Raw genomic sequence first — 27,842 nt, 5'->3', positions numbered from 1 at the left:
ACAGATGATTTTTTACCCAAAAATGTACACACACATATCTCTATATGGGCATGCTTGTGAAACTTCTTGTAAAATTGAAAGGTGTTGGACAGGATAGGAAAAACATGAAAAATGATTTTATATTGCACCTTGTATCCATCAGATGTTCATTGTGCTTACGAATAAATTTTACAGATAGGCTCTCTCAAAGAAGCTTTGTCTTGAAGGCGCAAATATTTTTGGCTGAATGTATATCAGCTGGATACCTGGTTGTGTCCAAGAAACTCTAAAATATTCAAAATCAAGTTCAGAATCTCTCAATGTTAAGTACATATTTGATATTCCAAAAAGATAAATATAATTCCTAGTATAGATGGGTTTTGAATTTATGATGTATTAAATTGAATGGACTTTTTGGATTAAGCTGAAATGCAAGTCCATTTAATATTTGATCTCACTCTCAGGTCAATTCAAGCTAGCAGTTGTAATTTATATTGCATTTTGGAAACAGAGCTCAACAGTCACTGTCTTGTAAGACAGGAAGAGAAAGACATCAATCTAATCCATTGGTGTGTGGCAATCATCTTCCGTTGAGGTCAAAACATGAATCACTCATCTATCTTTTTGTCCCACTTTTCACAGATTTGCTGAACATATGAAAGAGTTCCACGATGAATTTCAAAATGCCTAGCATTTGCAGAATGGGATTCAGAAAAGCCCCCTGGATTTTAGAAGACACGGAGACCCCCACCTTGGCATTCTCATATTCCGTACAACACCTCAGCAGATCTCAAAATCCTTGCTTACACCTAGTAAATCCTTTGTAACAAATGCATGTTATTCATTAAAAGGGATTCATTAACCTTCCAAAACTAGATTACCAGTATACTACAAGGTAAATTCGTCCTAGGCGATATGGCAGAAGTCCCAGCTGTCTGTTTTTGCCATTGAAACAGCCATCAAAATAAAAAGACTTTGAAACAGAAAGTTGTACTTCACTAGGGGAAAAAGCAACGCAAACCCGTTATTATACTATGCCCATGTTTACTTTTGTTCAGCTTTAAAAATTATGTCCGTTCTTTACATGACTATCAGTATATCCATTCCAAGTTTAAGAATATATTTAGTCTAGAAGTATATTCCTTGTTCTATTTTCGGCCACACAACTTCAAAAGGTTGCTAGCCTCAGCAATATTTTAGAACAATGGCTGTAATTTGGACGGCAGCCATGTTGTTGATGGTTTCTGTATTTTATATATTTTAAACTTTACACTTTGTCATTCTGTAAGCCAAAGGACATTGAAGGGGCCATCCCAGGGACAAGACAGTGACCAACGATGTGAGTAGATGCGTTCCAATCATGTTGGTGCGTATGAATCTCATTATGCGTGTTCATTTTCACGTGCACACAAATGACAGCACTCACTGACATTGTGCTTTACAGCATATTTCTATGACAGAACAGATATATCACTAGTGAATGTGGCAGCTTTCACTCAAAATTTGCATGACTGGTCTTCTCCATCATTGTTAAATTCACATTTCTCTGTCAACAATCTTGGCCCGAGAATTCATCATACAAAGCATTCACACGGCATTGACCTTCAGAACTTTGGAACTTTGCATGCTGCATGAATCAGAGACGAACTTCATTTGGGAAGGGGAAATTTTCTAAGTAATAGATGTCATGATGACCATAGAATGTTTTGGTAAATTCAATATTGTGAGGCGTTCTCAAGTTATTAATGATAAAATTCCAATCCCCTAGAACTTTGTAACACATCTTTGACACTATTTTGGGTCAGGTGTATGCAGTGGACGAACAATTACAGAATTAAAGATAGAGGCATTACAGAATTCATCGGTGAAATGTGCAAAAGAGATATTTTTCACAAAGCTGACATTGTCACCCAAATTCTGTACAGGGTATATACATTGTAATGTTGAAAACTGTAGATTGCATAATGTAAACTTTTTGCATGCTAATGAACACCTTTTAAGAAGACTGTACGTAGAAATGTCCTTTTTAATGGTTCATGAAAAAGAATCTCTACTTTTAAACATACACTCACTGTAAACATCAGGTTTATTTTGGTATTTATTTCAGCATTCCAAGCTGTACAAGTTTTTTTATCGCAGAAAATTCACTATTTAGCATGAAACAATGAGAAAATGTTTGGTTGTCATGGAAATTTTGTTTCTGGAGATCGAAGGATTTGAATCAGCGTAGTGTAGTGATGTATTAATTATTTGTAAATATGGAATAAATGGGTAAAAAAATTACATGAACACCGTGTGGTCTTGTCACTGATCTCATTGAAATGATTATTTTTTTATTTCACAGAGTACATACATGTGGATCATTCTATTAAAAGCAATCAGTACTGCAAAAATCACAACTTTACAAATAAATAGATATTTACTGGTATGATTTTTGTTAATTTTATATGTAAGTAGAAATGTAAAAAACTTTTGTAGACTATACTGTATTTTAATTGGTAAGGGAAAATTTCCTGTCCAACCTCAAGCTATTACAAAAGAGTCAAGTCAAAGTGATGAGGTAATGTAAAGAACCTTTCCAAAGAGCCTGGAAATGTGTGGTTGAATTCACTGTATTTATGGGGGGATGGATTTCCAAAGGGCCTGTAAATCTGTAGTTGAATCAACTGTAATTATGGGGGGTGGGGTGGATTCAGGGTTTTCAAAGGGCCTGGAAATCTGTAGTTGAATCCACTGTATATTTGGGGCTGGATTCGGGGTTTTCAAAAGGCCTTGAAATCTTTGGTTCAGTCTACTGTATTTATTGGAGGGGGGTGGATTCAGGATATTGATGGAGAAAGAGTCTACCTGAAATACATGTATTATCCCATTAAATCATAAATGCCATCAACATGACTAACGTCGTGCAATGCTGGATAAAACTTTTTTCACTCAAGAGGACGGTAAAATGACAAACATGTAAAGTGAATTATGAAACTTCAGTATTTACATGTGAACATGGTTTAAGAATCTTAACAAATTAAAGATGGTTTCGATGCAAAATGGTATTAACATGTGAATATGGTGTAACAATCTTAGGGATGGCTTCAATGCAAAATGGCATTTACATGTACATGTATGCGAACATGCTTAAAGAATCTTAAATATGGCGTTAATGCAAAATAATACAATTACATCAGAAATTAGACTTGATCAACAGTAAAAATATCATAAACCAGAAACAGCCTATTGATGTGATTGTTCTCCATATCATATTATCTCCAGTCAAATATATACAAATTTCTAATTCTGAGTATCTAACTTATTATCTGCCTTGTGTATGCCTTCCTTCATGTTTATATACATGTCCACAGAAAATAATTTCTATACAGCTGTGTCCATACCGAAAGTTTGGTGCTTCTCTCCCTAGAATATTTACATTACAAGGTCAAGTTGTGCTAAAAATCATTTAAAAAGCGAAAAATGTTCCAGTCACCATGTCTTGCGTATTGAATTTAAATATCATACTCTCATTTTACGTGTCTTTGTTCTCCATCAAAATTTATCAAGCTGAAATTTGTCATGACCTTTAATGTGCATGTGTACTATAGTCATGTGGAGAAATAGACAACTTGCCCCTTACCCTATTTGTATTGGACAGATAAACCCAGCTATTATTTCCCTTCAAACCTCGCTCTAATAAGTAGGCCAAAAATATCAAGATATAATGGTACCAGTAAAAAATTCAGGACGGACTGGAATTCAAAGAATCTATAATTATGCCACATAGAGTTAAGCTATACATTGAACCCTTGCTGCGCTATATTATACAGAATAGTTAAGTAGAAATCTGTTTGCTATATTTTTTCATCTACCTTTATAAATGATATGTATGCAAAAGTGAATCAAAGACCGTCAGTGTATATTATATTCTACTGAGCATGCAAAATATACATTCCTATGTACACAAACCATCCAACTGAAACTTCTTTGTGTATTGACAATAGCAAAGATCTTGTTTCAGGAATATTTGAATGTTAAATAAATGACAAAGTGGAATGGCATGACTAGGGCTTTTAAGAAGTTTTCCATAGCAGAAGGATTGTACACATTGGATATGTGCTATGCCCTTGACTCCAACCTCTGTTGGAGGAGGTAGGTATTGTCATCAATCTGTTCAAGATCATCAAACTGTTGAAGGTGGAACTTGGTCATCTGGTGGTCGGCCATGACTCTGATGGCCACAAATCCTGTGCCAATCTCAAAGGCAATAAATAAGATGAACACGATGTGGATGGCGTACTCTATGGGAAGCACAAAGGACCCTGTGTTGGCAACCAGGAAGATGCTCAGGGGGAGTTGGATCACTAAAGTCAACAGCCAAAATCCAGCTAGCTCCGGAACCTGTGGTAAGGAAAGTGAAGAAGTGAGACAAGCCCTCAATACGGGGCAGATTTGAGTTTAATGCAGGGTTCTTTGCACTGAATAACCTGCTAAACCTTTTACACCAAATTTTAGAGAATCATGATATTTCTGGGTCAAAGCTTGACTGCTTAGAAAGGAAAATATAAGCCAAGAAATCTATAATATATGCACATTACAAATATATCACCGTTCAGGGTTGCAATAAAGTTGTGGGACCACCATAATTCATGATCACAGTATAGGACTTGATTTACACATTTCTGATGTCAGAAAATTTCACAAAGAAAGGGTAAACAGAAATGCTTCTGTCAGGAGAAGTATGATAAATTAGGATTATTTAAGAAGTGGATCTAGTTGATAAATTTTAAATGTTATTAAAGCCCCCACTCAATTATCAGATTTATCTAATGTAAATATTAATTACTTGATAAAATATTCAATGGAAAACAAAAGAATGACAAACTGTTAATGGGCTAATGACACATTTGCTAATGCGAGAACCTGGGATTGAGAAGGGCGCCTTTAAGTTTGGGATTCGTACTGCATGTCAAGGTTGGGGTAAGAACTAGTTTGTGGTGGTAATCGAGAAATTTGTGCCTTATATTTTTGACATTTGAAATTGTTCTTACAAGTCCATTGTTCATAGTGTATGTAATAATATGTTTCGTATTTACCTAGACGTGGCTCAAGTTGGTAAATTTTTTACAAAATAAAATCATTTGCAAAAATTTCTCTTTTGTCTCTTCCATTCCATACAAACTCATTTGAAATCTGGCAGCCCAGGTCAGGTTTTCATAACAATCAAATGCATTACCTTTGAGTCTGTGCAGTGGTGAGTTAGTGTCTGCCGGATTTCATGATTTCGGCTGAAACTCCCCTATATCCCTGTTAATTTTTAATCCCACTCACATGTTTCATATGAAAACACAACACAAATCATCGCCTTCACCCCACTCACACGTTCACAAATCACAAACTTGAACGAAGTTGAGTATTTACCCACAAGGGCAAGGGTATCTAAAGGTATGCACAGACAAGACACTATAGCTATAAATATAAAAACTGGCATATCTTACCTTTTCCATGAGATTTCCTTTGTAACCAAGATACAGCCTAATTATTTCAATAAATGTCATTACAATGAACACGGTGATCAAAATAAATTTGTAGAATTCATCTAGATAATGGAACTGCAATAAAGCATGACAAGCAAAACTGTTAAGAGATCAACTGTAAGACAACATAACAAACACAGAAAAAATTATAAAATTAGTATCACATGTTCCAGATAATTAATAAATACTATATTATGTAGTTGTTTGACTTTAATAATGTTACTCTAAACTTCAAGCCTGGGCTGAAGGTTAGCCTTAAAAGAATACACTGTGCAGTCACTGCACACAATATATCTTCGTGGCTGTATAAATGTTTCCATTTCAATAAACTCAACAAACTCAACATTTCATTGTAGGTGCATTAATTAAAGACTCATGTTTCATTTTGAAAAATTGTCGAAAACTTTACATAGAATAACATTTGATCTATACAGTTTTGACATCGCTTTGGTTGATTGTTTTTTATATGTCATCCCCAAAGATTATAACTGATAATGTATCTGATTATCTAGCGTTGTGGCCCCAGATGTTTTCTACAGCTACAAGTTTACTGGCATTGCCAAAACTATAAAATAATAGCAATAATGTACCCCCCTCCTGGCCTGTAATGGTCTCAACTTGAGCAAACTTTCAACTCCATTGTGTACTTGGCTTTGCCTTGTACATAATGTTGTCATTGTTGTACAAAGTTAGATTTTGTCCATTAAGGGCTTGGAGAGGGTACACTATTGATTAAATGCATGCACCGTTTGTTGTACATTTTCCTTTTTTTAATAGTAAAAACAGATTTGCTTGCGTTGTTTCTTCCTTACCTTGAGCTCGTACATCACAACACACGTGACTAACCAAAATGGAAAATAGAAAGCATTGAAGTAAAGACTCATTTGAAGTGGCAGATTCGATACAATTTCGTTGCCTGCAAGTAAATAAAAGAAACCAATATAGCAAAACAGAAATACTACTACATCATCTTGGGTTGTCCTGCATATCAAAAGCAAGTGTTTATTTTGTTGACGTACAAACCAGGTGTGAATATGAATGAATTGTAAAATTTCATATAACATTATGCTTTATATAATATTATGGTTTATATTCCCTGCATGGCAACTTTAAGGCATAACTGGTGATATGTAATCTATTACTACTACTATTAATACTAAACCTAAGTTCTGTTTTCTCCTATAGGTTGCGTCTAACTGTACTTCACCCAATTGTCAACGATATCGTGTAGCTGTTCCTCAAATATCTCATGTCATTAGGACTCTGTCTTTTTTATTTTTATAGGAAGTTTTTGAACTTTCTGTATTTTAATTGTATAAATTATTTTTATATATTCATTGTTTCCTTGTATTTTACAGTTATTCTCTTTCATTTTTCTCCCATTTCAGTTTCCCGTTTTCTGATAAATATTTTCATTGAACAAATTTGTATATGGCAATAGTGAATAAACGATGGTTTGAAAACTACCACAGTGTACTGGTGATTACTAGTAAGTTTATGGAGAAACCATACAACTGCTAGATGTTCACGTGATTGGCTACTTTAGCAACGGGCACAAGCGACCAATAATCTTCAGGACGATTCAAAAACTGTCACAAACCTGGCTTGATTGCATGTTTTTGCCGATGGTCGATAACTGTTATGCCGGGGAAAACATATTCAGCAAACGATGTGATCTTCTGTTTTGCTATGTCCGCGGCCATTTTGGTATGTTTACGTCACGTGACTTAGCCACTCCAGACATTCACAGACTGTAGGTTCACCAAAAACACTGCAGCTGATCCGTCCTATTCGAAGTATGGTGGCTCATCTGAAGACAAGATATATACATTATAAATCATATTTTTTTCGCTTATGTCAACAATTTAGAATTTATTTACTGTGTCTTCGTTCTTACACAACTCTCGTGACTTTCGCGCACGATTGATGTCAAAGGTCATGTTATATATAGTACAGCCACAGATCATTATTATGGAAGACTGCCAGGCAGAAGTGGAGGACTTGAGTCCGTTGCATTTGCTAGCTGACGAAATCGTCGAGCTGATTTTGTGCAACACTCAGCTCGATCATGCAGACGTAGTGTCATTTTCATCCACGTGTACAAGGTTTCAGGCGATATCAACCAGCCAGGAACTGTGGAAACGAAAGATTTTGCAGAGGTCAGTCTGAACGCGCGCTGTGTTGTCACTATCTGCACTATTGTTGATCATTCACTTTTGCAGGTTGCAGCCCTTGTTATATATAGACACCGTACCTAGGCATTTAGACCGGGACTTCATAGTGCTTTCTACAAGTCGCCCATTGGTTGCGTCCTCTGTCTCAAAGGAAATGCATTCATTTGATGTCATTCATCTTTGCAGGCGGATACATCAGCAAGGTACAAACACCACAGTCACTTGTGATCGGTCTATTCCGCTCGGCGTCTATGCCCCCATAGACGTGTGTACAATATGCCTGAGAAAAACCAGGCATATGTACACACGTCTATGAAGGCATAGACGCCGAGCGGAATAGACCGATCACAAGTGACTGTGCATACACTAGACAAAAAGGGAGAATTCCTCTCGATTGGGAGAAGAAATTGTCCCCCCCCCCCAAAAAAAAAAAAAAAAAAAATCATGAGAATTTCCCTGATATGGAGACTACTTTGACAGAATAATTCTGCGCAATTTAATCGACATTTGCTCATTTAGATAAGTGTACAAAATTTTGTAGATGGGTTCTGAAAAAGTTCGCAGTTGCTTTCTTTTCAAATTTTCACATCTATTCAATAATAGTGATATCTTCTGTAGAAAAGACATAAAGCAAATTGTCACTTACCTGAAATAGTATTTCAGCCATGTGGATCAACTCCATTTGTACTTTTTAATGTCTAAGTCATGTCCCGGAATTCAATCATTATTATCACTTTTGAACTGTTGCACTGGTATCTAGAACAAATCTCCTGATCAGGAGAATTCTTCAAAGAAGAGAAAAACTGTAATATGTATCAAAATACATGTAACATTTTCTAGGAGGTCTCCTGATCAGGAGATTTTCTTCCAATTGGGAGGAATTTGCCCTGTTGGTCTAGTGTACCTTGCTGTACATGTAATCTCACAGTCACTAGTGGTTCAGTGCACGGTGAGGCCTCCTGTATGCATTAGAAAGCCTATCTTTCTAATGCATACAGCAGCCTTCACCATTAATCAAGGAACAAGCGACTGTGCATAATATGGTATTTGATGGTGAGGTCAGGGAAATTATGCAATTATATAATTGCGTAACCTGCGTATTTCTAAATATCTGGTCTGTGGTCAACAGCAGCTATTGTCACTGGTTTCTGAAACACTAATGTCAAGAAGAAATCCATTAATTTTCTTTCCTTTTTAAGTGGAAAATGTTAGATTTTTCCTGTGTATTCTTACATGTTGTATGCTGTTTGCCTCCTGAGGTGACAAACACCAACCCTGTTATTGCTGCTGTGGGTGGTAAGGTCACACTGAAAATACTCACAGTGTCAGCATCATTAGGGTAAACCCCGGCTAACAGTGAGCGCAATCTATATTATGAAACTTACAAATTGGCAAAGGCCAACTCTTTATGGGAAATATTAACCCTTTGAGCGCCAAAGTCTATTTTTGTCCCCTTTATAAAATAAACCCCAGTCAATTTTTCTCAGCTTTTTGCCAAAATTTTGATTAAAAACTGTAGCCAATGAAATGTGGTGTCCATTTGGGCCAAAATTATCAAAAAATTACAGAAAAATTCATCAAAATTGGAAAAATTTTGCTCTAAAATTTTGGTGAGAGAAAATTAAAGTGCTCAAAGGGGTAAGGTAGGTCAAGTGGCTTTGACTAGATAACTTATGTACCACATTTTATCATTACAGGAGGTATAAAATAAGAAATAAGCTATTCACCCTGCTGCAGGATGAATAATAATTACGCTCTTATTAATAATTATCCTCCCTGCAAGTGAATAGCCAATATGAAAGTAAGTTACTGGACAACCAATAAGAAAAGATCTTCAAAAGCCCATTGTACCGGTACTCAAAGAGAAGCGCCAGATGTCCATCATGCATTTCTCATCCAAGCTCAATTGCTTGGAGAAGGTCTATATGTACGTCACTTTTTTATATTTTTCACAGCTATGTGAAGCCTGTCTATCCAGATTGGAGCTACAGACTTTAACCCCCCCCCCCCCCCCCCCCCCCCCCCCCCCCCCAGCCTGACGTTGGGCCCCAAAATGGAATCAAGTGATCATTTCTGGTGGCTTTGCAGAAACTAAGAAACTCTTACAGCTGTGGGAAGCTTCATATTCTAATTTATGTCTTCCAAATGCTTTGATATGGGGACTTAAATGAAATTCTCAAAATTCTGAATTTTAAGTAATCTTTATTTTCCAAATTTGAACTCTAAAGTAAGTTTTGAAATTACAATGAAGAGATGATACACCCTTTATTCATTAATGTCAGCTTTATACTTTCAGACCCTTTATCCTTTTTTAGCTCCATGCTTCAATTCACTTCAGTAGTGCGTGTTGAACATATGCAAATGTGACCCTTGCTAGTAGCAACTTCTTAGCCAAGGTTTCCTTTCATGGTTTGTTCCATGAACTAATTGCTGCTGTTCAGTAGCCTACAACCTTTCCCCACCGCCACCACAGACAAAAAGAATTTTTCTCTTTGTCTGCACCACCACCAAGTTGTCACTGGGGAAAGATGTTCCTGCAGTGCTGGTGCTGTTTACGCTTTTACACTTCAAGGTAATCTATTTGCAAATATTGAGGTGTGAGATTAATCCCCCCCCCCAATGATAACAAAGTAGGGAAGTGGGGTGTCAATTATTGCATAGGCAGGAGAGAGGTCCCCCTCTACTGTGTATAGTTATTTGAGCATGTCTGTAATGAAAATGTGACTATACAATTGAGTATAGCATCATGGCTCAAGGACAAATGCTTTCACTGCAAAATGACTCATGTACAATGACTCAACCTGTACAAGCCATTTTGTACTCGTCCTGTCATCCAGAATGAAGGAAAATAATGTGAATGATTTCTTAAACTTTAAACTGGTGTACTACTTCCGAAGTATTGTGCGATATTAGTAATCGTACTTGTATTGCCACTTTATACTGTAAGAGTGATTGCAATTCTCTCTACATGTACAGTATGTGGGAAATATGACAGAAGCATTGCATCGCATGTCATGAAAGATGTGAAGCTACCTGTTCTTAGTTTTCTGTTTGTTTTGATTCAGTCAGATAACAGAGAATTTTTTGAACATGTAAGGTCAGAGAGCCAAAGCCTGCATGTATAAAGTTAGTGTAGGGAATGTTTTAGAATTTAAGACATCATCAAAAATTCATCTAGTGTTTCCATTGGCAAAATTATTTGCAGAACTTTCTATACTTACTGTCTCGATTTTATCCATTTCCTTTATGATAATGAAGATTTGCAGCTAGCATAAAATATTAAACGGGAATACGTCCATATCTGAAATTCACAAGATTAAGTTACAGAAGCTATCAAATGAAGTATTTCAGGGAACGGCAAATATTTTTGTATATCTTCTAACAGTTATATTAAATTCTAGATAGTGAAAGTTTTGTCATTTTCCCCTGATCTGTTCACCCCAATATCCTGTGAACAGATCCATAATCATAACAAAAATCAATGGGTTTTAGGCATAGCAGTGAAACGTTAAACTCAGTGTCTGTGTTTGTGTTTTCAGATGGCCAACTCTGAGTGAGCTCGCACAACATGAAGTTGCTCATGAGGACGGCTGGTTTGATCTCTTCAAGTTACGCTTCAAAATTGGACGAACAGTGCAGCACCTCGTCAAGAGGCTTTCACCTCTCTACTATCACCTAGATGATGTGTCCAATGAAGGCTTTGCAGGCTTTAAGGAGCTCTTTCTCAAAGATGACTTCCTCCACAGCAGATTCATTCAAGATGAGCTGTTGGCTATCATTAACGATGAAAATCAGTATGTGTGCATTAATTCATGCTTAGGATTTTTGAACGGCTGGTAGTGGTACATTTTGATGGTCTTTCTTTGACCAATTTTGTTCTTAATGTCAACCATAGTTTCTCATGCTACTCTCCAAACATGTTTGAACATCTACTACTTAGCTTGTCAACACAGTTTCTATATGGTAAAATGTACTCTTGTTGCAAGTATACATTTGAATTGTAGTCCGGACTGGAATTCACTTATCAGCAACTACAATGCAGTTTTCACATGTACAGGCTGAGTTGACAAGCTGAATACTGTGTATGTCAATATGCCTTGTTGAGTAGAATGGGAAATTGTAGTTGACAATAAAAATCAGAAAAAATCATCAAAGGTTATAGGCATTGCAATTTAACTGTACTTTTGTATAGATTCTTTCAAAAATGAATTTTCATCAAATTCACAGACTTTCATGCTAACTTTTAGAAAAGAGGGAATTTCCAGAGAGTCATGTTGTAATTTTTCTTCAGAAATGATCAGCTGACCAAGAAATACTATGCAGGGAAGGCTATACGGTATGTGCAGCATCATGTCTCATCAACGACATGGAGAGACTTCCTTGCCAAACCAAATGAGGAACAGTCTTTGGAAACAGGTGAGAAATCAGTAATTGTATCATTCAAAAACAAGAATTAGATATTCGCTCTGCTGATCTTTTTCCAGCCATGTGGTACAAGTACAGGTTTGCCTGATTATTGGATTTTGGTGTCTTTTAGTTTGAATTAGTGACATTTTGGCAGTTATGAACTGTAGTCACTGCACTGACTGTGTTGTGAGACTATACCCTGCAGACACTAGACCCCTACCGGTACATGATCTAGGAAAGTCTCTTACAACATATCTGTTGACAGTTTCTTGTTTCATCATATTTTGAACAAATCAAATAAAAAATGCACTATTCTCTTACCAAACCGTGTAGAAACACAGCAGACTTTGTGGCACGGTTTTGAAAGTTACTGACAGAGTCTTATCAGTGTGGAGACTGTGTTGTTACTTTGTGAACTTTCAGAGACAAAATTTAACCACAAAATTACGCTTAAAGTACTTTAAGAATTCTTTATGTACATCATTATTAAGAGGAATCCACTCACTCACTTACGTGTCGTGTCGTGTTACCACTTAACCAAGGTGCCATTCTGCTGGCACAGTGGTGTCAACCAGCTACACAGATTCAGCAAGTATCGATCCAGTCAGAGTTCGATCAATTAGCCCTTAAGGTTCAAGTTGAACTGCGGAACAGATGCCCAGACCATCCAGTCTGCTTTCAACAGAGTAAGTTGATCTTTCAATCTATTTTTTATACTGAAAGGTTTTTGACCCACATTGAAGTTGTCGGTAAACTTAACCAAATATCCTGGCAGATATTGGCCACACGGGGACTTGAAGGGATTGCTGAATACGTACTTATAAATTTTATCCTACTTTGTACATGTGTCTTATATGTTACTCAAAGTTTATGCATTTATTTGTCATTCCAACATTCACCAGTGAAGGTTTACCAAATGCTTCCAGAAAATGAAACTGTCTGCGTGCAGATATTTTAAGATTTTGAAAGGAATTCAAAACAGTTCTACTTGTGATTACAGCCATTGCTATTTTTTTCAGTCCCTTGCAGAGTGGAAATGAATGAAGATCAAAGACGGAGAGTTGTAGAATGTTTGAATACAGTGTTGTTCATTCAAGAGGGTTACAAGGGCAATGAACAAGATTACTATGATAAGTTGAATTCATATATTAATAAGGTACGTGCCTACTTATGATTTTTCATACAGTGATAGAGATGAATGAGTGGCATCATTTTACAAGTGGTATGGCCACAAACTGATGACGTCAAATGGCTGTACACCATACACATTGCCATAATTACAAGGCGTCTGTGTTTTGTGTACGGCAATTTGACATCATCAGTTTGTGGCTACACCACTTGTAAAATGGTGCTGAATGATCTTCTGGAATTTCCAACTTAAGTCAAACGTAAGGTATTGGTGCCTCAAAAATGAAAGACTTAAACTCTTGTTCAAACTTTCCCAAATCAAATTTAAAACATTCACTTTCAAAATCCTGAATAAAAATCTGGGTCATCATGCAAATTTTGGTACTAAATAAACATATTACCCAATATTTACCAACATTTCAAATGAAAAATGGCTTCAATCTGCCTGTGTTATCACTAGAGACAAAATGAAATTCCTGAAGATTATCGTGGCATGCATGTCTTTAAAATTCTCCCCATCAAGAAAAACTGTCAATGTAGTACTGTGTTGAATAGTCTCTGTAGGTTGTTATTGTAACATATACATTAAACAGATACTCAAAGCAGCAAGCAGCGATATCCCAATATTGCTAGTTTGCCAGATTTAGAATTTATTCCCTAGTCATGAAGATACTTGTTTACATAATAATTGTTCAAACTTGATTGGGCTGTACATACCCATATTATACCAGTGCTAAGTGCTAATATTAAGATAAATAATGGTCTTTGCAGTAATAAATGCGTTCTCAACAGAGCAAGCTGACACTCTGTAAGATCAAAAAGAATGTCTGTAGCATTGTGCAAACTGCACCACAGAGGGCGCTATGACATCTCCACTTTCCACAATGGAATTTTATAGTAATGTCCCCTGACACTAAAACCTTTATCTTTTTGCCAATGGACATTTTCAACCATTCTCTTTCATTATCGAGAACCAAAATTCAAGTGTCAATCCATGAATCTTTTTATTAGAGGCTGAAACAAATTACATCAAATGTACTGATATTTGAAATTCACGATTGAGAATAATTCAAGGGTCACTGTGTAAATCTTTTAATGAGCGAAACAAATTACCTCAGTCAAGAATAAAGGTCAAGGGTCACAGTGAAGATCTTTTATTAGAGAAACAAATTTTCTCAAAACCTACAGGTGATTGAAATTCACATTGTTGGGGGAAACTTTATTTTGATTTTGACGATAAAAACAGGATGGAAAAGCTTCATTGGCTTCACAAGTTTCAAAAGAAATCTACATAAGAAGCAGACCAGTAAGATATTGTAAAAACATGGGTTGAAATATCGGCACTCCCAGGCGCACTTTCCCTTCTTTCAAAAGATTTGAATTTCACACAGGTCACTACTTATTTGCCGTGATTTTAATATTTAAGGTTATACTACTAGCACTCTCCAGAAGCTGTGAATGCTTGTTTTTTTTTCACGTGTTTTCCAGGTCATTGAAAGGAAAACAGGAATTCCAATCACCCTTTCAATTCTATACACATCCGTTGCCAAAAGGCTTGGAGTCAGCTTACAGCCAGTCAATTTTCCTAATCATTTTCTCATGAGGTTGCACATGGGTCCGTGGTAAGTTAACCCATTTTTTTTCAACCATTAAGTTCTCCTGTTGATTCGCTCATTGTATTCAACCACGTAATACCACTTTATCTGATCAAATCTCTCAGGAGGCAAATATCTGTATTTTGAACCATGTCTCAGCCCTGTTCACTATGCATAGGGGTAATTCAGGTATGGTACCAGAAATTCATGCCTGAATAGGTTAATTAATAAATGCCAATCTTACAATGGAGATGTACAATTAAACTAAGGATTAACTTTATGTTTTTGAGTTGTCAATTTACTGAACAATAAGGTTGAAATACTTTAACAAAGCAAAATAGTTCGAGATTTTTCATGTATAAATTTCAAGTATAACAGTGTTTTCAAAGTGCTCAGCCTTTCCCAAGTGTAAACCATAGTCTGGTGTATCTCAGGGAATTTTTTACAAATTTTTTATGATTTGAACTCGAACAGCAAAGCTTTCGAGTCTTGTCCAATGTTGTAACAGTTTTTTTCATAATTTAAATGCAGGAAAAAATGTCTAAGTGACTAGCAAATCCTTTCTTTTGTGGAAAATGATACTTGGAATTCCCGTAGGTCATCGATGGAGATTATGTCGAGGCAGCTGAACTAGAAAATGTCACCACAGAACCCAACCACTCCCAGCAATTTTAAAATACAACCCCTCTCTGACACTGAGGGCGCCATTCATTTAGCTTGCTGTACGCAAGTTTGTTCAGATCATTCCGCAGTGTCTCTGAACTGGTTCTTAATTTTGTAAAAAAAAATTTCAAAACATGGCAAGCAGGTTAATATTTTGCATGGGCAGCCAAATCAGCAAATAGCATCATCATCATAAATGGAATGTGTATAAATTATTTATATATTACGGTATTATAAACTTTTCCAACTCTCTTGTATCTAGGAATGAAGAGAATGCAGCCACAAACTCAGCAGATGATTTCATTTACATTGATGTCTTTAACAAGGGTAGATTATTACATGCCAGTCAGTGTCTGGAGATTTCACCTGCAGTAGCCTCAACGACAAGCCACTATTTCAATAGTTGTACTCACAAGGCGGTGTTTATTCGTATGGCATCCAACTTGCTCAGGATCAATCCCCATCGTGATGACAACAGGTGAGAACCCTCCCGGTCCCTCCGTCAACCCTCCTAGTCTTCCCCCACCTTCCAGCGCTCTCCCAGCCCTAGCATCCGGAATGTAAGCATACGTCAGTTTTCATCAGCTTCCGGCTTAGTACCACAATTTTTGCCATTGATAATCTTGCAAGTAGTTAGAGCTCAGAGCAGCATGTACAAAGATGAGCTGGACATGAAAAATGTGAATTACGATATAAGAAGTATTGTTGCCAATTTACCTCAAATCGTAGGATCTGGAAAATTTATCTGTGTGTCTGGTTACAACGGGCTACACCAATTTTTGCCACATTGGAATTAACAGAAAAATCAGCAGCTGTCTGTGATGAAAATAACCATTGATGACTCAAATCTCTACAGAAATGGTTAAACAAAGTCCATATGGCAAATAGTCTCACCTATTTGTTCAGCCCAAGCAGATAGGAGAAACAAACTCTCAACATGAGAGGGCTCTCTCCTACTCGGGCTTGTGTTTTGAAGAATTCAGAGTTTAAGAGAACACATAATTAGAAAGCATAATGACATCACATATCTGATTCCAGCCATTTCAAAGCATTATAGCACAGTGCATAGCCATAAGACAATCTAATGATCTATGGACAGCGGGATTAAGTCCTGATACAGCCTGCTCTGTGCCAGTTAACAATTTACTTGACTCTCAATATATTTTTCCACATCTGGTAATTATGGGTTTATAAATGGAGATCAAGTTCAGTTCAGCTCACAGTATATTTCCATGTCTGGTAATTAAGGGTAATGGAGATCAAGTTCAGTTCAGTTCAGAGTACGATTTCTGTAGAGGGCCACACTGAATAAAAACAATAAATCTGAAACTTCAAGAAAAAATATATAGATATATTTTGCTCTTTTATGGTGTTCTTGGAATCAAACCTGTATTTTGATACCATTATAGTATTTTCATGAAGCTCATTGGTGTAGTAATGTCCCAACTGATTTGCTCAGAAAGATTGTCAGTGATTATCGCCCAGATGCTTATCTCAGCACAACTTTAACAAGTTCAAAATCAAATGTGTAATTTTCATTTTGAGAGAATGACGAAAACCTTTAACAATGCGCGAAAATTTACGCATCATGGAATTATTGGTTTCGCCCGAAGAAGATAAATTGAACAACAGTCTACATATCAGGCTTTGTCAGTGATATGTATCTGAAAAACATTTCACTTTGATGAACAAACAGGAAATTTTTAGGGTCAGCATCCGAGTCATCAAGTTCCCTGCCCATTTTGTAATCTGATCAACACCTCATCAGACATCTGTCCTTCCAAGTATTCTGTTATCACAAACAAATTATAGAAGTGTATTTTTCTCTTTTTTTTTTGTCATTTGGCAGCGGGTTGCGAAACGCCTTAGAACTTTACCTTGTGCTTTGTCCAGATGACATTGAGGTCAAACTACTGCAGGCCAGAGTTTATCTCCATCTCAATATTAATCTCCAAGAGGTGAGAATGTGCAGTTGTTTTTCATTTCTCCCATTTTATTGGTTCAGTATCCTTGCACTTTTTCATTAAATGATTAAATGTTCACGCAGACAGTTTCTTGTAATTCATTGAACTTCCCACTTGTGCAAAATATGTCTATTCCTTTCTAAAGTGAGAATGTCAGTTTTATTAGCGTTTCTTCTGAAAAAAAAGGATGAAATGCTTTCCTAAACCCAATCATGAACTCTAATATTGTCCACTCGCAACCCGGCTGTTATGAACATCAAGCAATAAAGATTGCAGCCAAGGGCAGATTCACACTTTTGTTATTTAATACTAAAATTGATAAATTATTTGCTTTATCAACACTGTCAGTAAATGCGTTGAAGCTGTATGAATGTTTTGTCAGAACTCATATAATCTTCAACATGTGTCATAAATGCTGATCGACTTGACTGACATTTCCAACCATACAAAAGTCATAAATTAAGCTACAGGATTACCTAAATCTCTAACCAGTGTTCAGCACAAGTTTTGTTTTACTGACATTTAATACTACTGTAGCATATTTGAACACAAAGGGGAAACGTTTGTGTCCTAGCTCCAGGAGAAGGACTTTTTTGATACATGGTTTGTCAATCATAGCCATTGTGGCATCAATCTACACTTGTAGCATGAGAAATATCGTTCAACTGAAGCCAAAGAAATGGTTTAGATAAACTTTATATTTCACATTTCAGAAAGAAGTGAAAAATAACCATTCCTCAGCGATTGAATTTAACAAATTTCAGCAGCGGTTTAGAAGCCGTAATGCTCAAAATTTGACAAGAAAGGCTGGGCAACGCACCGTTCAATCATACATACTGTACGTTCAATTTTTGAAATGTCTCTTTTGGCCAAAACAGGTCCTTGTCAATTTACGCGACATCAGCACTACATCAGCCGTGCAGGAGAGCGTGATCGCTCATCTTTCTTACCGCACCAGGGTTCGCGAACTCCTCAACCGAGCTTCACAAACAGCAGAGGTAAAAATCATTCAGCTTGTTTCTTTCTTTTCTTTTCTGCTTTTTTTCATTCTCTCTTTTCTCCTCGCGATGAATTCTCACAGGTTATTGAGAGTCTGAACAACTTGTCAGAGAATGTTCTGATACAACAAGACTGGGTCAACTTCATGCTCTCAGAAGCCAGGGAAATGATTGTCGACCAAGTTTTGCCCGGACAAGCTGAGGTAGTGTTTCTTGCAAAAAAAAATCATAGAAATCTAATAGTTTGATCTTGGTGTGAAAGGCTGACATTACACATGTCATTTCATGATATGTTGATATGTCGAATGTAACTGTTATGCTTATCGAGTTCTGTTGTTATGCTCAGTAGTTTTTCTAGCTCATATCAAAAGTTGTTGCCGACGCAGATGATATTATCTGACATATCTCAGGACATTTGTTTTACACTTATCCCCTGAATGTTCAAGCTTAGCTTAAAGATATACAGTTACATGTAATCTAAATATGCCCATATATGGTCAAAGGGGCGTTCCTTAGTATTCAACATGCCCATGTGAGGGCGCTGTTTTTAAAAAAGTGGCCATCCACTTAAAATATTTGATTGGTTAGATTTTCTCTTTCCATGGTAACTGTAGCAAAATTGGAACAGGTGACAGTATACCTTTTAAGGTAGAATGTGCCTTGAGTACAGATATTCAGACTCCCAAACTTTTAGATTGTTTTCTGATCTACCACTTGTTGGGGCTCATTTTGAAGCTCTTGTTGTAAGAAAAATTCACTGTCTTAGTTTTTCAAAAATCGAAAATTTTAGTGTTAGTTTTTCAAAAATCAAAAATTTTATCTTTTTCCATAGAGGTAACACAGAGATGGTGGCCATTTTGAATTTCAAATATGGGTAAATCTTGGGTAATTTGTTTCTCTGGTATCAAATTTGCATAGTGACCACTGATTTTTTTACTCCTGATTTTGAAAGAGAATGGTTGAAAGATTCCTTGAGGAAAGTTTGAGGAAAAGTTTAAGTTCTTCACTATTGAGACACATACTACCTTGAGCCATAGACCTTCGCGAAAAAACCTGAGGGTCTATGCTTGTGCTCAGCTTTCCCTGAACTAATTGTGATTGATCACTTACGTCTTCTGCGCAGGGTTGTCGTACAGTGTGCATCGTCGTGTAGCTGCTCCTTCTATTTTCGTTTTTTCAACGTTATTTTTCTTTGCTGCTGGATTGCACTATATTTATTTATTCCGGTTTGGTGTTGTTGGTACAAGTACGTCGTTGTGTTATTGTCTTGTGGACCGTTTGGTGGATTTTAAAACGATTTTAGGCTGTTTCTGACTGAGAACTGCAAACTTTTCAATGCCCGAGGGCCAACGTGGACACAGACGGTAGCAGAAGCACCTGTTCCTGCAGCCACGTCAAGTCACGCCACGCTACGCCACGCCACGTTCGAACAGAGTACACCGTAACTACACTGTAATTACTCCTTCTGGTCCTTAGGAACTCGAACGCTGTTAAAGTCCTTGAATTTCAAGCTGCTTCCCTGTGAAAATATCTTTTAAAGTACTGCTGGTACTGGTAGGTTTAAAATTTCTCAAGTCACTTCGTAAAGAAATCGACCAACGTGGTGTGAGCATTCCTAGTACCTGTCTGGATTTTCACGTCGAAGTATAGTTCAGATATTATGACAAGTATTGTGTGCGACGCCTGCCTTACCGACATAACTATTCGATCAAGAATTTATCAGTGCTTATACTGTGTGGACTTCTTTCTCTGCGAGCCTTGTTTTTATAAAACTTCAACATCGAAAGACGACTCAGAATATGGTTATGGCGGCCAGGTAGTGACGACTACAAAGAGCGGACATTGCGGCTTCAATCATCAGTTTCGTATTATTGAAGTACTGATCTTCTCTTCGTCATCAAAGAAACCTCTCAAATTTTGACTTCTTTGGAACTTGCTCTTCTAATTTGTAAAATGACATACTGTTCCGGTATCTTTTCTTTCATTCCAACACTGTTTGTTGTTTTGAGCATTATCTTTTTTCGAATTTCATTCTGTTCATGGTTTTCCAATCAGCAATGTCAGATTCAAAGTATTTCAGTCAATAGTCAACGTAGAAACTTCTCTGAATTTATCATTGAAGATTCTCATAAGTATTTGTCATTGAATTGCTTAGATTTTCTGATACCGCCGACAGCGGCAAGCAAGGTACGCACAATTAATTCAAACAACCTTCAAAAGAATTCTACAGGTGGTGTTTTGTGCATAATTATTTTGATATTGGCAGGTGATATTGAATTGAATCCAGGGCCTAATTTTAATTGCAAATTTCCTTGCGGTGATTGCCAAAACCTGTCAAATCAAACCAGTATGGATTGTTATGCTCTTCCTGTGAGAAATGGTTCCACACAAAATGTGAAGGAGTTTCTTCGATTGAATACACGAGACTTTATGAAAATCCATTAGAGCACTGGTATTGTTCACTATGCTCTCTCCCACCTTTCACTGATTCATTTATTGATGAGTGTCTTCAGGGTAACGTCGAAATGACACACAAAATTTCTGAAGTCCGCGATTCAAGTGCGAATAACAAGCCTGACAAAAATATGTCAAATACCCCTCTTATAGACAAAGGCTCATACGATTGTTTCAAGAAAGGGGCTCCATATTATCCACATCAATGCTCGTAGCTTACTACCAAAGATTGAAGAAATTAAGATTTTAGCCAGGGAATCTAAGGCAGCAATAATTGGCGTGAGTGAAACATGGTTAGATAACTCCTAACGGATAGTGAGATTGATGTACCTGGGTATGAAATACAGAGGAATGACCGTAATAGAGAAGGTGGGGGAGTTTGCATGTACATTCGTTCCAATTTGCTTTCCGACAGCGCTCGGATTTACAAAATGATACCTTAGAGGCATATGGATTGATTTGCTCTGCCAAAGTCAAAGCCAATTTTAATTGGTACTTTATATAGACCTCCAAAATTTTCCAACTTTTTTCGAATTTGGAAGATTTACTCACGACACATTGCATTTCCGACCAAGAATCAATATTTATTGGTGACTTTAATTGTAATGTAACGTTCGATGACAACTGTCTAACTAGACATTTTTATAATTTTGTAATATTTTTGCTTTACAACAATTGATATGTGAACCTACTAGAGTCACTAAACATAGTTCTACTATCATTGACCTTATCTTGACCTCAGATCATGACAAAATTTGCCAGTCTGGCGTTTTACCAATCGGTATCAGCGATCACTATGTTACATACTGTACCAGGAAGGTTACTAAAATTCAATTTGAGTCTCACAAAACGGTCAGGATAAGATCAATGAAAGGTTATTCCACAGGTTTATTCACTGAAATGCTTAATAAGGTCGATTGGTATCAGGTCATTGACTGTGACCAGGCCGAAGAAGCGTGGATTACATTTAAATCCTTGTTTCTATCTGTTGTAGACAAAATTGCCCCTATCAAAGAGATTCGTTTGAAACAAAGGTCGGAACCGTGGATTAACTCTGATATTTTAGACGGAATTAAAGAGAGAGATCGCTTATTTAGGAAATTAAAAAAACACGGGGAGGACAGCCTATTTAGGCAGTTTCGCCTTCAGAGAAATAGGGTTTCCAGACTTATCAAACGAGCAAAATCCGAATTCTTCAAGACAAAATTAGTCAATTGTGGAAATAACAGCAAAGAGATTTGGAAAATCTTGAAAAGCTTGGGAGCTCCCCTTAAAAAAGTTGGTTCTACTTTCACAAATATTGGCTTGGTTATAGGCAATGAGGTTTGTTTTGATAAAACAAAAGTTGCACAAAGATTTAATCACTTCTTCAGCACAATAGCATCTTCACTTGTTGACAAACTACCTCCTATGTCAGGTAAGTTTGGCATAGACCATGTCAAACATTTTTACTCTAGCAAAGGAGTTGTAGAAAACGATTTCAAACTGTCCCTTGTTAGTGATTATGTTGTCTACAAGCATCTTTCCTCTCTTGACAGCACTAAATCGACAGGTTTAGACAATATTCCAGCCAAATTTATTAAAGACGGCGCTGAGCAAATTGCTGCTCCTCTAACTCATGTTATTAATTTATCAATTCATCAACAAGTTGTTCCGAATGATTTAAAAAATGCCAAAGTTGTCCCAGTTTACAAAAAGAATGACAAAACTTTTGAAGGTAATTATCGGCCAGTTTCGATTACAAGCATTGTTTCTAAAGTTCTGGAGAGAATAATTTATGACCAGCTAGAAGAGTACCTTTTGAAAAACAACTTACTGTATGAATTTCAATCAGGATTTCGACCAGGGTACTCTACTGATACATGCTTGATTTACATCACTGATCACATTAAACACCAGATTGACCAGGGTAAACGAACAGGGATGGTACTTATCGACCTTCAGAAGGCATTTGATACCGTGGATCATACGATCTTATTAGATAAGCTTAAAGCGTTAGGCCTTAGTCAAAAAGCTGTTCGTTGGTTCAGTTCTTATCTGACTGGCAGACAGCAAGTGGTCACCGTAAATAATCATATGTCATCATTTAATCAGATTAATTGTGGGGTGCCTCAAGGATCGATACTGGGTCCGATTCTATTTTCAATATATGTTAATGACATGTGTTCTGCTGTAAATTGTAAACTTCTTTTGTATGCTGATGATTCAGCACTGATGGTCTCTGACAAGGATATTGGTAAAATACAAAACGAACTAAGCTTAGAATTGCAAAGTTGAATGAATGGTTAGTGGATAACAAATTGACTTTACATCTTGGTAAAACTGAGTCAATTCTTTTTGGCTCGAAACATTTATTAAAAGAACAGTCTAAGCTGGAAATAGTCTGTAACGATACCAATGTCATCGCCAAGGACATCGTTAATTATTTGGGTGCCGATCTGCATCAAACACTATCAGGAGAGAGTATGGCCACACAAATAATTCAGAAGGCAAACATTCGTCTTAAGTTTTTGTTTCGCAAACGTCACTTTTTGGATAGGAAAACACGTATACTTCTTGCCAACAGTCTCATTAATTGTCATTTTGATTATGCCTGTGCCTACTGGTATCAAGGTTTGAAGGTTGGCAGTAAACATAGACTACAAACAACACAAAATAAAATAATAAGGTTTGTTCTAGATATGCACCCCAGGGAACATATTGGGCCAGCTCACTTTGAAAAACTTGGGTGGCTTTGTGTAGAGCAAAGAGTGTCGTATCTGAAACTGAATCTCATGGATAAAATAATAAGGGGTCAAGCTCCATCCTACCTAGCGTCAAATTTTATTACCAGACAAAATGTACACAATTATAATACACGTTCTGGCAATAACTCAGTTTTTATCCCAGGAGGAGCTAAATTATTTCAAACAAGTTTTCAGTACTCAGCTTCGCAGTTATGGAATTGCCTTCCACGTAGTATAAGGAATATTGATTCCAATTACAATTTTAAAAAAAGTTAAAACGTCATTTGCAAGATTCTTATGTCGAACGTGTCAGGAGAGATTTCATTTAATCTTTGGTGTGATTTGCAGAGCGTTTTAGTCCGTTTAACTTATTTTTGGAAGTGCTTGTTTTACTCTCTGTTGTCGGATTTCTTACTTTGTACTTTTTCCATTTTTTTGTTAGTCTTTTGTTAATATGGACCACAGTGGAAATAAGTCTTTCGACTTTTCTGTGTAATCCATGCACAATTTTGTTCATTTTGTGGTGTTTCATGTATCATTTTGTGCAAATAAATAAAAAAAAAAAAAAAAAAAAAAAAAAAAAGATGCCAGCTGTTCTGTCTGTCGTTGTGATCCCCTCCGTCATTGCCAGTTGGCTCGACGTATCCCTTGACAAATCATTCAGTGTGGGCAAGGGGTGTACAGTAAATAAATGAAAAGCCATCTATTTGCACCAGTCAGCTGCTGGCTCATTCAAGATGTAACCCAAGGGCATTTATAAAGAATACATAATAGAGAACGATGTTACATGAATAATAGATTGATAAAATGTTCCAATCTTACCCAATCAGAAAATCCAAGACATTTTGATCATTCTCTGTGAAATATGACACTCATATGATCATCAGCACTTTATCAATTACAAATGAATTAAAATTAGGTGAAACCATCTATACAAAGTTGTTGAAAGTAATAAAAATATGAGTAAATCAAAATAATGTTATTGTAATCAAGTTCGATGTAATTCTTTCAATATAAATTATAATTTTAACATAAAATATTTCAGTTTATAGACAAAGATACTGTATTATATTATCAGAAATTCTACTCCCTATACAGTCTTGGTCCAGGAACAGAATGTTAGTCACCTGACATGTACATGATGTTGTTGTCATCGTTGTTGTTGTTGTTGTTGTTATTTACTCTACCATTTATTCAACTACATTGCTTTTCTTTAACCTATGTTTCCATACAGTGTATGGTCAACCACCATTTAATGAAATGTTGTTGAGCTTGAGTTAGACCTGATTTTATGTTTTATTTTTATGATCAAACAATTCCATGTGACGTCAGTTCCCTTGACTCTAATTTCAATACTATCTTAGATCCGTGCAAAGAAACGGGATGAGAATTCTGAGGTGAAGTTTTCTGTCGGAATGATCATGAAACACAAAAGGTAGGAAATGGCTGCAGTCAGCTTTGCCAAGCAAATCTGTCGAGAATGCAAGAAATATCAGTAATAAAATGGATATTTCCTGTAAAATTTATTGCAATAATACTGAGCACATCATCCTCATTTTCCAAGTGCATCAGCCCAGTCACACCTCTGAAAATGATCGGATCAAGCAAGTCTTTGGTAATTTGAGAGATAGAAGGGTTCAGATTCATTTTCAGGGAATATCAAAGGGGAAATAGCAACAAGAAAGAAACACTAGGCACGCTGTTGAATGCAAGCAACGAGAAATGGAAATAGGGACAGTTAGCATTTCAGATGGCAGTGTTAGGCACAGGATATATAAGCACTGCCTGCCAATTTTATGAAAAGGAAAAGCTATATTGCATGAAAACGATACCATAAACTGCATGAAATGGGATAAAAGGATGCATCTTAGGGTATGGTTTACATGTAATGAGGTAAAAGCTGAGCTTATTCCGTGTACAATATCATGCTTTGCAGGTACAACTACGTGTGTTTGATTTATGGATGGGATTCCACTTGCAAAATGCCCCAGGAATGGATTATGCAAATGGGGGTGTACAACCTACCACACAAGGACAAACAGCCATTTTACAATGTCCTGGTAGAAGATGGCACCAACCGATACGCAGCGCAAGGTGAGTGCCATTTTTAGTCTCCAGGATCACAGACAGGAGCTGATGTCATACAGATTTCTGTCTGTTTGACTGCCCCTCCATCTGTCTCTGTCTGTCTGTCTGTGTCATAAGTATCTCAAGAAGAGCTGATTTGATCATTATTTAGTCAGGTTCAAAGATTCTGTTTGAAAATGGCAAGAATCTGTGAGTTTTGGCAGGGATAGCTGGCATAACTCATGTGTACTGCTTATTTGTACATGTCAATATATATCTGAAAGGATATTACATGTTAGTATACCTATAGGGGCAGGCAAGATATAAAAAGGACCAAGATGGCGAGGACGCTTGCTATGCATGAAGCCTCCAACCAAGCAACATGGGGAGAGGACTCCAGAAAATCTAGACTTTTGAGTTTGTGTTGTGGAAAAAGTTACAAAAACCACTATTGCCTTCGTCATAAATGCATCAATTCTTGATTACAGCTCTTAGTTTTGAAATACTGATATGCTTTATTCCTACTTTTAGTTGACTTAGTGCAAAAAGATAGACAAGAAACTATCCCTGGTGCGATGAATATCACTGTCAGTTAAAATGGTTGTGCAAACCACAGCGTGAATCTCCAGATGTGCATTTAACCCTCATCCATGTTGGTCCTGTAAACAAAGTGTCAATTTACAGACAACTGCATGCGGGGGACATGTTGGGAACATTTTCATTTCACACGTGGTAAAGAGAATGCGAACACAGACATCTGCAAGCTGTGTATTTGCAAGATTGAGCTCTGGTCATCAAATGTCAAAACTCTAAAAGCTCAAGGAGATTTTGTCATCGGACACAAATTTTTCTGATTCCTTTCATGAAATTTGAACAGTCCTTGATCAGAGTTTCAAAGTGCGAATAAGTGAGATATGCTAATGAAGCCTGAGACACAATTTGCCTAAATTCACGACATTGCCTACCAATTTTCATGCGCTCAATAAAGCCATCAACTTATCTTAATGGCTGACAGTTTTAAATATTTTTTTTTTCATTTTTCTATATCTTTTTCAGAAAATCTGGAATTTGCACCACAACCGCACAAGGTCATGCACCCAGACGTCGGTCGATACTTCAACAAATACTGCGGAAATTTTTACATGGCCAATTCTGAACTCGGCAAACGCTATCCTGATGACTTGCCAGTCACTGTCGCCGAAGTGTCAGTGTTCTATTATTCCTAATGAGTGGGAATAGGAATGGTTCATCGGAAAATCTGAGAACAATTTACTTCACTTCAGACTGTTATGCTCAGACCTCTCTGGAGCTTGTGACGACGTTATCACGCATAATGATGGTAAAACTGATTTGCATTTTGCAAGACAACATGCATCAGGGAGTTTATCGGCCGAATTTCTATCAATTAGATTGTGACATCAGAATTATCACAATTTTTTTCAATGAAATATGAACACAATGGCATTACAAGGCACGTTATTCAACTGTTTGGGCATAACCTGTTCGCCCCTGTTTCTTGGTAAATTGGTCTACAATCACCATTGAAGACAATGGGGTTGGGCCAAACCATGGTGGGGATAGGGTTTAAGGTGCACGGTCACCGCAAATTTACATCTATATCTCTTAGCTCTCTTTTTTTTTTCTTGTCCATCCAACTGAGAATCAGTGATTTGCTATCATAGATACAGGCGACAGAATTCCTATTGTCTGATAGATAATGTAAACGACCCTTCTGACTGATATTGAGTGGGAGACTAATTGACCTGTTAATTTTTAGCAATCATCATATTGCTGGTTCAAATGTGTTCAGTTGTACAGAGTGTGCTGTATGAAGATGAATGTCGAAATAAATATCTCTGAATATCTGCTCTGCCGTTCTTTTTTAATTTTTTGGTTTTAGTTCATGATTTCTCATCTTTGTGCAGACTAGTCTGCCTTGATTGATTTTAGATGAAAAAAAAATTGAGATTGATCAAAATTTATGTAACAGCAAACAGGGAGAGAATTTTGCCGTATGCAGAGAGACCCACAGTGGTTGGACTGTTCAGCTCCATTCCAATAGTTGGGATACTCTGAGTACAAAATACACTTGGCGGAAAAAGTTACCAGCAATGTCATGCATTATGTCATGCATTCTCCGTGTTTCACACACAAGTTACAAGATGAAG

General features: G+C 36.8%; 3 protein-coding genes across 5 annotated transcripts in view; 2 read left to right on the top strand and 1 right to left on the bottom strand.

The window, feature by feature from the left end:
- LOC139145052 (protein CASP-like) overlaps positions 1-2,268 on the top strand; it is a 49,407-nt gene extending 47,139 nt beyond the window's left edge. Inside the window, exon 18 of the mRNA XM_070715982.1 lies at positions 622-2,268. Within this exon, the coding sequence (XP_070572083.1) occupies positions 622-670 (49 nt within the window). The 3' untranslated portion in view covers positions 671-2,268. The remainder of the gene's footprint in view (positions 1-621) is intronic.
- A 421-nt stretch (positions 2,269-2,689) lies between these two features.
- LOC139145060 (transmembrane protein 17-like) lies at positions 2,690-7,257 on the bottom strand. Its single transcript, XM_070715993.1, has 4 exons — positions 7,099-7,257; positions 6,311-6,414; positions 5,460-5,573; positions 2,690-4,362 (listed from the first exon to the last, which is right to left on the bottom strand). The coding sequence occupies exons 1-4, from the start codon at positions 7,199-7,201 to the stop codon at positions 4,081-4,083; spliced, it is 603 nt and encodes a 200-aa protein (XP_070572094.1). The 5' UTR covers positions 7,202-7,257; the 3' UTR covers positions 2,690-4,080.
- A 184-nt stretch (positions 7,258-7,441) lies between these two features.
- LOC139145056 (F-box only protein 21-like) lies at positions 7,442-27,540 on the top strand. 3 transcript variants are annotated; one of them, XR_011554891.1, is made up of 12 exons: positions 7,442-7,657; positions 11,212-11,466; positions 11,964-12,088; positions 12,622-12,765; positions 13,099-13,235; positions 14,696-14,829; positions 15,728-15,943; positions 17,315-17,423; positions 18,308-18,630; positions 24,972-25,042; positions 25,544-25,701; positions 26,731-27,540. XR_011554891.1 is itself a non-coding variant. In XM_070715987.1 (12 exons), exons 1-12 carry the CDS (start codon positions 7,470-7,472, stop codon positions 26,898-26,900), a joined length of 1,827 nt encoding a protein of 608 aa, XP_070572088.1. In that variant the 5' UTR covers positions 7,442-7,469; the 3' UTR covers positions 26,901-27,540. The 3 variants fall into 3 exon arrangements, 2 of the variants coding, with proteins under 2 accessions (XP_070572088.1, XP_070572087.1); XM_070715987.1 differs by having other exon boundaries at positions 18,511-18,630; XM_070715986.1 differs by having other exon boundaries at positions 18,308-18,427.
- The last annotated feature ends 302 nt before the right edge of the window (positions 27,541-27,842 follow it).

Source organism: Ptychodera flava, chromosome 12 (genome assembly GCF_041260155.1).
Source record: "Ptychodera flava strain L36383 chromosome 12, AS_Pfla_20210202, whole genome shotgun sequence".
NCBI classification, from domain to species: Eukaryota; Metazoa; Hemichordata; class Enteropneusta; family Ptychoderidae; genus Ptychodera; species Ptychodera flava.
The sequence above is the reverse complement of the archived record's forward strand: the minus strand, read 5'-3'. Positions and strand labels throughout refer to the sequence as shown.

Bases quoted from the DNA above. Each gene is read 5' to 3' on its own strand.
- LOC139145060 (XM_070715993.1), bottom strand. From the start codon at position 7,201: ATGGCCGCGGACATAGCAAAACAGAAGATCACATCGTTTGCTGAATAT. The intron at 6,415-7,098 runs GTTTGTGACAGT...ATTTACTTGCAG, and splicing joins AAAACATGCAATCAAGCCAG to GCAACGAAATTGTATCGAAT. The intron at 4,363-5,459 runs GTAAGATATGCC...TCCTTACCACAG, and splicing joins AAGGAAATCTCATGGAAAAG to GTTCCGGAGCTAGCTGGATT.
- LOC139145056 (XM_070715987.1), top strand. From the start codon at position 7,470: ATGGAAGACTGCCAGGCAGAAGTGGAGGACTTGAGTCCGTTGCATTTG. The intron at 7,658-11,211 runs GTCAGTCTGAAC...TTGTGTTTTCAG, and splicing joins AAACGAAAGATTTTGCAGAG to ATGGCCAACTCTGAGTGAGC. The intron at 25,043-25,543 runs GTAGGAAATGGC...CATGCTTTGCAG, and splicing joins ATGATCATGAAACACAAAAG to GTACAACTACGTGTGTTTGA.